This window comes from Melanerpes formicivorus, unplaced genomic scaffold (assembly GCF_026170545.1).
Source record: "Melanerpes formicivorus ecotype bairdi unplaced genomic scaffold, bMelFor1.0.p_v2 SCAF_92, whole genome shotgun sequence".
NCBI lineage: Eukaryota > Metazoa > Chordata > Aves > Piciformes > Picidae > Melanerpes > Melanerpes formicivorus.
The window spans coordinates 1,622,301-1,635,654 of NW_027142444.1; the positions used below are offsets into that span (position 1 = coordinate 1,622,301).

Genomic DNA, 13,354 nt, shown 5'->3' on the forward strand with positions numbered 1-13,354 from the left:
TAAAGACCAATAGGAGCGAAAATGGCTTCAGCCACATCTCCAAAGGTGAAGGTAGTTGAACTATTTGGATTTATTCTCTTACACTTACTTAAATAATCTTACATCACACTCTTCAGTGCCTACACAGGGATGTTCAGCAGCAAAACAGTCCAGCTAGGGGGTCTCTTTCCATCTTGCAGCAGCATCCCTCTGTAAATGGGCATGGTTATTATTCACCCCCTGGTTTACCACAGCACCTGGGTGCTCTCATCTGCTAGACAGCTGGAAGCTGTCACTAGAGATGCTGCTCTCACAGAAGCGTTGCTAGGCTCAGCCAGATATTGTTGGTAAAGCAGATGGGAAACCTCAGAAGAACAGCACTGCAGCAACAGAAAGCTCATACTTTGCTAAGAATGTTTTGTATTGGTCAGTGTTTTCATCAGGTGACTTCACGTCCCAGCGAGTCCACGTGCCAGGACAGTCTAAGAACAGCTTTGTTATCCTACCATCATTACTGAAACCCTGCAGCTTTACTGCCCAGAAAGCCTTTCTGCAGGCAACTGCTCCAGCCCTGAGCAGCTTCCACACACCAGCCTCTCATCTTGGCTTTCAAGTCTGAGTCACTCTCCACGGCAGCATCAGCTGGATTTCCAGGACAAGTCAAGTTCAAGATGATGTCATAAGCCACACTCCAGCTCCCTCTGATAACACAGAAGGAGATGGGACAGAACGGGCAGGGAACTGCTAAGGGCCAGATGTGCCTCAAGGTGAGGTGTCCGTGAGTTGCTCAGGTGAGCACACACTGACTCATCACTGTCTTCTACTCAGGAAATGAGTTAGCCAGGGAATTAAAGCAGCTCTTGTTTGCACATCCTCAGCAGGGAGTGAAGCACCTCCTACCAAATGTGTTTCACTGCAGGTGTCTTTGCTATGACAGTCTTGTCATGAAGAGGAATGAGCTGCTTCCATGCAGAAGCTGAGGGGCGCTTCTCAGACTAGCCAAGGGACATGCAGATGGGTACAACAAGCACTGGTGGCCTGCAAACAAGCAAGCCTGCTTCCTCTGCTCTCAAAGGGGAAGCTGGGCAGGTGCCCACTGGAGTCTGGGAGAGAAGAGATGCTTGTGCTGAGATGCTGCAGAGCCACAGCCACAGGAGCTCTGCTGAGGGCACAAATCCACATAGGAATTGTACGGAGAACGTGACCCAGGGAATATATGCACACCAACAACGGTGCCCGTGCCCTACAAGGGGCACAGTGCTGCTGGCACTGCAGAAATGCCTAAGGACATCAGGCCTCCTGGGCACTGTTTTCTAAACATCTCAGGCAGCAAAGGTAAAGCAGAAACCAAGTCACCATTTCACAGGTGGGAGATGGAAAATGAAAGGCGGTAGTGGTGGGTGTCACATTACCTGCTCTTCCTCTGCAGTCAGCTTTTGAGTCTTAGCCACAAGGTCAGCCTGACTTTTCCAAGAGGCTGGGAGAGGCATGCTGAGAGGGACGTCCTCAGCACCACGAGCAGTTTGCCTTCTTGTTTAGCTTTGCTGAACAAAACTTTAACATTACAACACTCTTTTTTTACCCCTCCAGCCAAGAGACCACAAGAATTCCCCATGAATACTGCTTTAGTGCCCTAGTGCTTTTCCTGTAACTGTTACTGTGTGGTGACTGTAAATGTTCCCCAGTCCCACCATTGAGTATCACACCTTCTACCTCCTGGTAAGCTTCCACAGAGTGCTTCAGTGCTAGTCTTGTTTAACAGAGGTATGATTTCCAAGGCACCAAACCCCATGAAACCCTCATGACACAAGGATCTGCTCACAGGCTTTATGGGGAGCATCCATCTGAGCAATTTTATTCCTCCCAAGGACTGCCCAGTAGGCAGCTCCCTGCCCTGCATGCTCAGCAGACCAAATCCCAGTGGGCTTTTGGTCAGACTGGGAGTGAGCTCTGTGTGTCCAGAGGAGTTCCTGCTCAAGTTGCTGAAGGTGGCTGGCTGCAAGTGTGATGTGCCCATGGCTACAGGGCTGGGCAAGGCTTAGGTGCTGCTGAGCAGTGTTTGTAAGGAGGTTTGTGGACCTTCAGCAGCGCATATGGCTGAGACAGGCAGGAAAGCCACAGCCTGCCATGATTCCGGTGCTGATCCACTCAGGGCTGTGTGTGGTCCACTGCTTCTGGGCAGTGCCCAAACCCCTGGCACAAGGTGCCCAAACCCCCTGGCATGAGCAGGGCTCGGTGGGTTCTGCTGCTGCTGCTGTTGCTAAGCACAAAGCTCTTCGTGACTGTCCCTCGCCCATGACTGCATGCCGGAAGAACGTTGCACAAACGACTTCATGAAACAACATTAAGAGTCATACATAAGAAAGGACATTGCCACAGCTCTGGTGTAATTAGGACCCATCATCATCAACTACAGGAAATTGGCACATCTGCTTTGCAGACTGCTGATGCTCTCTGTCAGGGGGAGTCCTGCTGCAGCTTGCTGGCTCTGCAAAGCTGCCTTTGCATAAATATTTACATAATTCCCCCCAAACAGCAGTATAAGCAGTTGTTTTGTCATTTATCCTCCCAATTGTTCTTTTCTCCTCCTCTCCTAGGCCTAGGAAGACAAAGCTGACATCATAGCATAATGTTTTCTTTCTCCTCTCCGGCCCGGAGGAGGTCAGGCTGGGTAGATAAACATTAGTCACTTTCCAACCAGTGTAACCCCAAATAAAAGAGAAGTTACATTTTGTTTGGATGCCTGCTAGAAGGGTTTTGAGCCTAGGCTCAGTGACAAAATCGCCACAAGCTGGGGGGCTGTAGGAACGTGACCTGCTGAAGCTTTTTTTTGATTCATGTGTTCCTCAGGAATCTGGTTCTCTTTCTACAGGCTGCACTGCTCTGCAGGGAGAGGTCCTGCCCACTCCATTCCTCCCCCTCCTCCACTGCTTAGGGCGTTGTTTCCCAAGAAGGCCAAACAGGGTCACTACAACTCTAGAGTTGTGCTAAAATCCCAGCCTGAGTTACCCTCAGTGCTGCTCAGGGCCAGCAGTGGCTCCTGGGGCAGGGCAGGACTTCGATGGCTTTTATGCTGCTTTTTATTTCTCTCCCAGTTCAAGACAGAGTTCTTTTAATGCTGTAGTAGTTTAGACTCACAGAATCATTTTGGCTGGAAAAGACCTTTGAGATCACTGAGTCCAACCATTACCTAATCTACCAAGTCTGGTGCTAAACCAACGCACCAGGGCAGTCCTCCTTTGCTCTCATTCCTTCTGCTTATCTGAGCAGAGTGGAAACAAACAGCTTTGAAAAGGCAGAAATAAACAGCTCTGTGGCCTATGCAGCGAATCAGACAGCACATACCCAGCCCAAAATATAACAGAGCCTTCTTCCCTGTTGTTGAGACCAGGAAGCAGCCCTGATCACCACCCTGGCTCGCCTGTGCACATAGCGGTCACCCCAGTGTGGATTGTCACAGCGATAGCTCCTCTCAGCCAGTGCATTGCTCCTTCCTTTCTCGGGCTGAGAGGGCTTTTCCCCCTGTGCTTCTGTGCCCATTTCCAGTGGGTATTGCAAACTGTTCACACCCCACACTAGCGTGAGAGCTCCTGTCTTACTCCATGCTACTCTTTTTATTTATTCATTTATACACTGATTCACAGAATGAGCAAGGAGCAGGAGGCTACATCTGTCAAGGGAGGAAGGCTTTGTGTGGCTAATCCTCCAGGAAGCAGCTCCTGAACAGCTGCTGCACATGGTGTCACTCCTGGAGTCACTCTGGTTTCTCTTTCCTTTTGCAAACGTCAGACTTCCATGGGTTGTTTCTCTTCTGAGGCAGCAGAAGAAAAATGTTTTCCTGTGAGATGTTCTGAGTCAAAGCCTGTGTTAAGCTGGAGCAGCTCCAGGGTTCACATCAGCATTGCTGGTGCCACCAAGCACCATCTTCCTCCTGCAACACCAAGGGCAGGGCTGGGCTGACAGCCAGGTCACACTGAAGATGTACAGGTCATCTTTTCACTCCAGCTGCCTCCTTCTGAAACATGCTGAGCTTGGTCTGGCACAAACGCCTTTCCCCTCAAGGTCTTGCCAACCAGTCAGGGCCAAAAAGAGGGTGGGAGTGGGTGGATTTTAAGGGACAACATGTGGGGAAATCATCTGCAAACGCTGAAGGAAAAGAAAGGAGCTGCACGATCCCACATGTGTTGTAAACTGCACTGTTTACTACTTTCTCTGCAGTGACTCTTGGCAGTGAACTTCAGTTCATCTTCTGTGTGAACACTTCTGCCATTCCTGGGCTATTTTAATCGGTATTTAAGAGTGCTGTTCTCAATGACTGTGGATTTTCCTGCTTTGGAGTAATGCACACCTTCCTTTCATTGTCTGTATTTGCTGTGTGCAGAAGAAAAGGACCCTCAGAAGCAGCACAAATAATCTTTTTCTGCCAAATAATCTTTTATCATAGCCAAAAATATGGTGAGAAACCCCAAACTCAAAGGAAACACCACCTGAGCTGCAGCTTTGTGTTCATACCCAGAGTCATCAGAAGACTGGCCTGGTGCTGGGCCAGAGGTGTACAGCTGGCCTTGGTCCCTCAGCATGGGCAGGAGCATGCTGAGTCCCCTCCAGCTGCTGCAGCAGGATCTTTTCTCTCAAGAAAAAGCTCCTGGCATCACATGCAGCTCCAGGAGTCTGCTTTTCTGATGGTTTGTACACCAATGGTCACACTGGCAAACGTGATGCCCGCCCACAAAAAGGGCTAGAAGGAGAACATGTGGAACTAGAGACCTGTCAGTCAGACCTCAGTGCTGGGGAAGGTCATGGAGCAGATCATCTTAAGTGCCAATATGCAGCATGTGCCAGGCAAGCAGGTGATCAAGCCCAGCCAGCATGGGTTCATGAAGGGCAGGTCCTGCTTGACCAGCCTGATCTCCTTCTTTCACTCAGTGGGTGAAGGAAAGGCTGTGGGTGTTGTTCATCTGGACTTTAGCAAAGCATTTGACACCATTTCCCTCCTGGAGAAATTTGCTGCTGATATTGGTGAAAGAGGCAGGGAAAGGGGTAGGCATCATCTAATGAATTTGGTAACTGGGAAAGGAAGCCCCTGGGTCCTTGTGTGAATGAAGCCAAACTCGTGTCACCAGCCTACATGCGGGTATCTCCTCCGTGCATATCTCCCTCTCATGCAACCATTCCAGTAAAAGAAGCCTGATTTATCTGCTCCTTCAGCAGAAACCACAGGCTGAATGAGAAATTCACACAGTTGGAAAGAAGAAAAGAGCAAACCCTGGCTACCACAGGTCCCCAGCTGGCAGGGGTAGCTGGTTCCAAGTGCAGAGGGTCACATGCACTGGAAGCAGTTTCCAGCAGCTGGATGAGCCCACATGTCCTCCCAGTGAGGCCAGGGCTCCTGGGGCTCAGGGCTGGGGTGCAGCTGGCAAGTGCAGGCACAGCTTGTTTGGAAGCCTGCAAGAAGCCTGCTCTGCTGCTCCCCACACCTCTGCAGCAAGAGGCCATGCTGCACCCCCTGCTCCTAAGACCTGATGGGCTGACAGCCCTCACTTCGGCTGCAGCTTGGGCAAGGCACAGGCTGCTGGGTCCTTAATCTTCCATGTTTTGTGCATCCACAGGGACTGTAAAATGCCACTCATTTACCCTTTAGCCTTGCTAGCTCAAAGACATTAAGAACTTCATGAGCCAGATCTCTGGCTGACATAAATCACTGTTGGTCCATGGACTTTTGTGAAATTTCCAGCTTGCACCATCCTGAGGCTTGGCTCTGCAGTCAGATCAGCATGGAGAAGGCATTCTGACATGGATGTGTCAGGTCAGAGCATTGTGCCCACAAGAAACCATCCCAGGATGGCAGGACATGGGATGAAAGGAAAGATCTCCAGCAGGCTGCCTTTGACTATGACTTTCCCAGCTTCTCTTGCAGGGGAAGGAGGCTCAAGATCCTTTTTGGAGCAGGACATGGCCACATAATCCTTGTTAGGTCACTGTTTCAGTTAAAAACAGTTCTGCACTGTTGGTGCAGATGAAACTTCCAGTCACTGAGATGTGCAGATATGGTGTAGGTTGGGACTGAATTCAAACTCTGTGTAATTCTGTGTATTTATTTCACATCCTTCCCTTTGTAAAGCTCTTTTCAGTCCTCCCAACTCCCTAACAGAGCCACTTCATCTGTTTTATTTGCACTGAGAACAAACTGTTGGGGAAAAAACCCCCAATATTGTAACAGCAGTAGATAGTCAATATTTAATCTATGACACCAGCCTGCACAGGGGGATGCTGACAGCAACCAGAACCTCTCAGGTGTTTCTTGCTGTTGGAAACAGCACCTGTTTAAAGCCAGGGCTGTTCAGAGGCCTGCAGCAAGCAAAGAACAAATAGTTGGTTTGATCTGGTAGTGGTGGGACGGTGTTGTGGGCCAGTTTGACAACACTTGATAGTTCTTTGTGGAGTCCTGTCGTTACAGCAAGCAGCTTAGCAAGGGAAACCTGCCTGTTAGAAGTGACAAGGAGAAGATGGATGTCAAAGATACCAACTTTGCCAGCTTACCACTGGCATGACTGATGCAGGATTCGTCTTGGATTTAATCATGCATGAACAAGAAAGATGCTGACTGAGAGATGGAGGCTCAGTGAGAATAGTGAACACCCTGCCCGCTACCCTGTGTGCTCTGCTCACCTCTCAGTGGTTCTCAAGCTGCCTGGACTCTCCTGAGCAGCATGCCAGCCCCTGCACCCACAGCAAAACAGAGCTCCTGGGATGGAAGCTGGCAGTAAGCTGTGCTTCCCCAGCACCCCAGCTCCTGCTAGAAGAAGGCACAGGTGATGTGTTTCTCCCTTAAACCTTTCTTCAGCAGCCCCTGTGGACTGCAGATGCACCTGGTTCCACCCAGCAGCACAGAGGGCTGCCTGCTGCTGAAGGACAGGGCCCTGTGGTTTGGTGGGAAGGGCACTCGCTGTGCTGCCAGGAAATCCACACAGGAATGGTGCAGATCTGCAAGGATCATTGCCCCCCTCTGACCTCTGCTCCTGTGCACGGGCTGTGCCCTGCAATGCCGGTGCAATGGCTGGCAAGGGGGGTTCCTGAAGCACCCCTGCCTCTGTGCTATGTCAGCAGCATGAGGAGCTCTCATCAGAGTGCTGGAGAGCAGCATGGGGACTGTTGAGAGGGAAATGTCAGTAAGATGGTCAACCCAAAAGATGAGTTACCTTGAGGAAACAAAAAGAGCACCCTGGGGACAAGTGGAAGGGCTCCAGGTAAATACTCCATACAGCCCCAGGAAGCGTTCCCAAGGCCATGCCAGCTCACTGCCAGTGACAAACCCACAGTGACTCACAAGCCAGTCACCGGGCACCTGATGGGGTGTTTCTGGGGGGATTTTTGCCCTGGTGAATAATTTGCTCTCTAACCACTTCCCTCACAAGCCAGAGCTGTCAGGTCCTGAAGGAAACAATGTTTGTTTAAGGCGCAGGGCAACTCTGAGCTGCATTTTATCTCTCCACAGTTGGACAGCCTTATTGACTCACTGCTCCCATGGCTGATGCTGTGCTGGCAGGAAGGCTTTGGGGGCTCCAGCTCATTTTTTGTCTAGTAAGACACAGCATTACACATTATTAGGAGAATCCCAAGTCTGGCCCTAAGCTAAAGTCTCCCAGGGTCTCTGGTGCTCAGAAGTCCATGTCTTGAGCTCCCATGCATGGTGGTGGCGAATGTGGCCCACTCTAAATGAAAGCAAGACTGCTAAAGAAAGAGGGCACACAGAGAGTGAAAAAGAGGGGGGGGGGGGGAAAAAGTGGTTTGTTTCAGGTCCTCTTCATTGCCCAGGGAGAAAACTCCACAAAGGGAACAAAGAAGTAGAGGCTGGACATTTATTTTTAACTCACAATTTGGGTTTGTGCAGCTTGTCACACGACTACCTTTTTTCTTCACAGCACGCTCATGTGTCTCTAGAGCCCTCAGATAATATTTTAAGATTATTAAGCATGTCTGAACTTCCTGTGAAAATCTGAAGCCCCAGATGGGAAAATCTGAAATATTCTTGCAGCATAAAGTGACGCTTTCTGCAGCACCTCATGTTCACTGTGAAGGATCCAGCTTATGCTTCAAACCAAATGTCTGCTCTATATTTAGTGTTGCAGAGTGCATTGTAAATCAGGACATGGTGGTGGTTACCTACAGCAACAGTTGGAAGCTCGGGTGGATGCTTTCTAGCCCAGAGAAAAGGGCTCACACGCAGGGCTGCAACGCGAACTGCAGCAGCTTTTAGGCGGCTGCGGATGGAGACAAACGTTCGGCGTTCAGCATCCAGGCAAAGAACCCCAACATTTATTGAAACATACAAATAAAACAATAATGATGAAAAGAGATCCCAGAGGGCTGCCGGGGGGGTCTCCTCAGAGGGTGGCTGACACACACTGGCTTGTGGGCAGGTTGAGTGTCACATCCCAGAGAGGCAGAGGCTCGGAGGAAGGCGAAGGGCATCTGTCTGCCCTCTCGCAGCACGGAGAGCCTCCGGTTGTGTCGTGCTCCGGCGGTTTCTTTGTTGTTCCTGGCGTGCCGCGATCAGCCCGGGCAGCTCTCGCCGGCTTTCAAACTCTGCCCAAGCCAGGCTGCGCCCCGGCAGCACAGGGCCGGTTCTAGGGATGGGCTTCAGCCAGCCAGGGAGCCGCTGCCCCGCGGGGCGACCCTCGGCACCCCGCAGAGCGCCGGGTCACACCGAGAGCAGCCGCCCCTGCCCGCCGCCACACGGCCGCGGCGCCGGGAGCGGGGACGGCAGAAGCTCCCTGCGGGCCCGGCCGCCGGGGACGCGAACCGCGGGTCACGGCGGGCCGGGGCCGAGGCCGCCGCCCGCTTGGGAGGCGCCTGCGGGGGAGCGGGGCGGGGGGACGCCGCGGGGTCGCCATTGCCGGGGCGGCGAGCAGCCGGCGGAGCCGGGCGGCGAGGGAGGCGGTCCGCGCTACACAGGCGCAGAGGGGCGCGCCGAGCCCGCCCGGCCCCGGCCCCCGCCTCAGGCACCGCCGCTGACGGGCGAGGAGGGCCGGGCCGGGCCGGGCGAGCCGCGGCGGCGGGAGAGGGGCGGCTACTTAGCACCGCCCGCGCCCGCCGAGCGGCAGGACAGCAGCGCCGGGCCCCCGCGCGCCCTCATCGCCGCCCCGAGGCTCCATGGCGAGGCCGGTGCCCTGGGGCCGCTTCGCCCCGCGCGGCTCGGCGCCGCTGCTGCTGGTGCTGCTGCTGGTGCTGCTGCTGCCGCCGCTCGCCGCCGCCGCCCCAGCCCCGGAGGGGCCCTCGTGCCACGGCGCCTTCGACATGTACTTCGTGCTGGACAAGTAAGGGCGGCGCGGGCCGGGCCGGCGCGCGCAGATCGCCGCGGCTTTTGTTCCAGCCGCGCGCGCGCCGCGGCCGTTACGCGCGGGACGGAGGAGGCAGCTGCGCGCGCCGCGACCGTTAGGCGCTGAGTGCACGCGCTCGGTGCGAGGGGAGCCGGGCGCGCGCCGCGGAACCTCCGCGGGAGAAAGTTTTGGGGCTGCCGCGTGACCCCGCGGGCTCGAGCCGCGCGGCTCCGCGGAGCGGCTCTCGGTGAGGAGGGCTTCGGCGAGGCTGCGTTCCCCGAGCGGGCGCGCACGGGTGAGCATTTCCAGGGCAGCCCGAGCGGCGGCGGCCGCCCTTCCCCCCGGCGGCCGGGCCCGGTTCCGCGGGGAAGTTTGGCCGTGCGGATCGCCCTCGCCGCGCCCCGCCGCTGCGGGAGGAGCGAGGGCTCGGCCGCGGTGCGGAGCCGCCGCCGCCGCCGGGCCTCGCCGCTGGGTTGTTTGTGTGCTTTTCCCCGGTGGGGTGCCGCCTAACGCGCGCCTTTGGCCGCGCCTCGGCCCCGCGTCGTGACCGAAGTCCCGGGCGGGCCCCGCCGTGAGCCCGGGCGGCGGTAACCGGGCAGCATCCGCGAGGCCAAGGCTGCGCTGTCTGACCGCTGGCAGGAGCGGCCGCGCTGCCCTGCCGGCTGCCCCAGCGAAGGCCTGCTCATCCGCTGCTTGTTTCCCTTCCAGGTCTGGGAGCGTGGCACAGAACTGGCAGGAGATATTCGGTTTTGTAACTCAGCTGACAGAGAGATTCGTGAGGTGCGTTCGGTGGGCGCTGCGGTGCGTGGGGAGAGCCCCGGCGCTGTGCGAGCTCGGGAGGGGCGCCGCGCAAACACCGCAAGAGTTTGGCTCCGAGTGTCCACTGCTGGAAAACGCTGCAAGTGTTATTAATGTCCTCACGTTTGGGGCTCGGTGCAGAGGTGCCACGAGGCGGGTCTTAAGTGCTTCTAAAATTACTCTTGGATCGAATTTGTTGATTTCTTACAACTTCTTTTCCCCCTTGTGAGCCACCACGTGCCTCATTTCTGACCGAGTGCTCCTGGGGTGCTGCTTTGGGAGATCTGTGTACGGAGGGGCGATCTGAGTGCATCTGCATAGGTGTAGATACCTGGTGCAGATCCAGAGGGAGGGAGTGTTTGTCAGGCTCAAAGGTAGGGGCAGTCTGTGCTGTGTTAGGAGTACTGTTGGATGTACATAAATATAATCGACGTTATAGCCGACTAGCAGCATTCCCTGGCAAGGACTGCTGCCACGGGAACAGCTGTTGTAAATACTGGCTAGCTGTACAAGCAGCTGAGGATGAGTGATGCGGCATTTTGCTTTAAGAGCACAAGGAAACACTCCAAAGATGCAGATGTGGGATGTTGTGGTAGTTTTTTTACTGAGGAAAATGGAGTGCAGTGGGCAGTGATAAGGATCGGGGCTTGCTAATAAAGGGAGACAATTAGGCTTGCATAATTAAGTATTGTTTGCATTCATCTTGTAAGAAGCAAATCCTCTGTCAACCGAGTGGGTGACACAAACTTGTGAAAAGAGCCTGAGGCTACCAAAGCAAGGTTTCTTTTTGGTGGGTGGTGAAGCGCCACAGTCGCCCCCACTGAGCAGGTGGTGCTTGTTCAGTGTAGATCTCTCAGTTCATCATCTTCTACAGCCACCTGCTGTGCCCTGGCTGCAGCATCCCAAGTGTGAGCTGGCAGGTGGTGGTACTGACCTCCCCAGCAGAGCAGGAGCAGTTACGATGCAGAGGCAGACAGCCCCACCCCTTGCTTGATGTCTGCCTGCTGAGCACCTGTCCCTGTGTGACACAGAGCCCTTGAAGCATGGCAGTGGTTGGGCTCCTGTGGGACCGTCTCCCCCAGTGTTTCCCTGATGGGGCTGCAGAGAGTGCCTGAGGGGTGGTGAGGCTTTGTCCTGCCTTCAGAACTCAGTACTCTTTCAGAATTGGGCATGGAAGCATTTTCACCTTGCCCTTCCTTGATTGAAAAGAGGAGTTGTGGGAAGAAGGCAACGAACCAGCTGGTAGTGGTTACCTTTAGTCCTCACCTGAAGAAGTAATTCATGGTGCAGTTGCTCTCCAGTTTGTCTCATTAGTAATGACCATGTTTGCAGTGCTGGTACTGCATGCTGGTGGTCTTGGTTCTGAAGGGCCTTCATGTGGTCCTCCTCCATGGTCATGGTGTCCGAGGGCTGGGAGAGTGGAACAGAAAGGATCTGTCTTAGGAAGAGGACGGTCTTGTGGTTGTCCTAAAGGCCAGCTAACTGAACTGAGTTGCCTCTCCAAGAGGGAAGTCTTACCTTACATGGACTGGGCAGTGACGTAGTTAACCAGGGACCGGGACTGCGAGTACTTGGGTTTTGTTTAGCAACTGCTTGTGGCAACTAAGAAGATTCATAATCCCATGGTTTAGATTATAATTTAATTTAGTGCCTCTCAGAGATTTATATTCAGAGCCTTAATGGATAGACTGCGAGACTGGCTCTGAACTCCCAGCTCTGTGCAGTTCAGTGCCAAGACCTGCCCAGTACTGACAATAATTTTAAGTTGCACCATTGACATAAGTGAACTGAAAATGAAAATGTATGGCCATTCATCTTTACAAGTGTTGTCTCTTTATCAACATTAACCCATTGATTAACTCTGATACACATAGACTGAGTGACAAAACTACTGAATTGATTGAAATTGTCCGCAATGGAAATTAGAATCAGGCAGGGGAGATGCTGCTACAACCTGCCTTAGAAAAGTTGTTCTTCAGGGCTTTCAGGGCATCAGTTCCTACACATTTCCCACTGATAGCTATAATCCTGGTAATCTTGTTGGAAGAGACAGCTGAATGAATGAACTGAATGAAATCAGTTCGTGCAGTGTTGCTTTTTACAGTGATGGGAACTTTTGTGGAAGTTGGTCTTAAGTGTTGCAACTCCAGTGACGCCAAAACTAAACCCTGCCGGCTGGTGCTGCTCTTCCGGAGATGTTTGTTTGACTTTGAAATTGACATGAAACTGACTTGTAAATGTCTCCAGGTTTGACACCCCAGGGCAGGAGTGACCATGACGTTATAAAAGGATGTGTTACTGTCTGTCCATTAGTGGATCACCACCTGCAAAGCTCACCTTCACTTGGGTCGTGTGAGATCTGCACTCCTCAGCTTAGCAAGCCTCGATCTGGAGTCTAGTCAGGCAGGAAAGAATAGTTGTGGATAGTGGGGGGGGGATGGGCAGAAATGCTTTAGCTAGTCTCTGTAGTGCAGGGGAAGCTGGAGGATAAGGGTGGTGCTGATGGAGCACGAGTGAGTGAATGCAGTGCTGTCTGTCTGTCTGTCTGTCTGTGTAGATTGCTCTTCATTTGTCTAAACTGCTTTTCTTTTTTTTCCCTCTTCCCTTTTTTAAAAGCCCGAAGATGAGATTATCCTTTATTGTGTTTTCCACCCAGGCACACATCATTATGCCATTAACTGGAGACAGGTTAGTGCACTGCTTTTTTGATTTTCCCTCTCCCTCCTCCCTCTGAAGGCTCTCATTCAGCAGCAGATACTGAACAATAACTGATACCCTAAGCCAGCCACAAAGCCTCTATGCAGAGTGGATTTAATTTTGTGAGCGTATCAGTGCATGGCCTGGTGAAAAATGAAGGAGCAGTGTGGTGGGAAAGAAATTCTTGCTGTGAACTCTGCCACTGCTTTGCAGAACAGCTACAGGTCATGTTTCCATCTCTGCATGACTCTGCATCCTCCTTGGCACAGCAGCAGAAATGAGTCTTGCTTTTACTCGGGCAAAGCAGCATCTCTAGATGTCTTCAGTGTTTTTCCCTGTCTAGGTAAAGCATACAGTGGTAAAGTGGAGTTTCTCATAATCTCATACAAGGTGGGTATTTTATTTTGCATTTTAAAATCACAGCTTCCAAGTCTGCTTTTGGCAGTGGGTTGGTGCTGCTGGAAAGGTGCAAGGTATCCTGGCACTGTGGTGCTTGAGGGATACGCCTGAGCTCTTTCTTTCACTTGGTGTTTTCAGAGGCAATGGAATTCAAGGCTGCC

The 13,354-nt window shown here is 52.9% G+C and overlaps 1 protein-coding gene across 2 annotated transcripts in view; it reads left to right on the forward strand.

The window, feature by feature from the left end:
• Nucleotides 1–8,907: 8,907 nt before the first annotated feature.
• ANTXR2 (ANTXR cell adhesion molecule 2) overlaps nucleotides 8,908–13,354 on the forward strand; it is an 81,382-nt gene continuing 76,935 nt past the window's right edge. The window contains exons 1-3 of one of the 2 annotated variants that reach the window (XM_068165756.1): nucleotides 8,908–9,296; nucleotides 10,008–10,079; nucleotides 12,714–12,785. In XM_068165756.1, the coding sequence (XP_068021857.1) occupies nucleotides 9,133–9,296; nucleotides 10,008–10,079; nucleotides 12,714–12,785 (308 nt within the window). In that variant the 5' untranslated portion in view covers nucleotides 8,908–9,132. Of the gene's footprint in view, nucleotides 9,297–9,572; nucleotides 9,595–10,007; nucleotides 10,080–12,713; nucleotides 12,786–13,354 lie in introns of those variants that run through there. The other variant, XM_068165757.1, reaches the window with a different exon arrangement.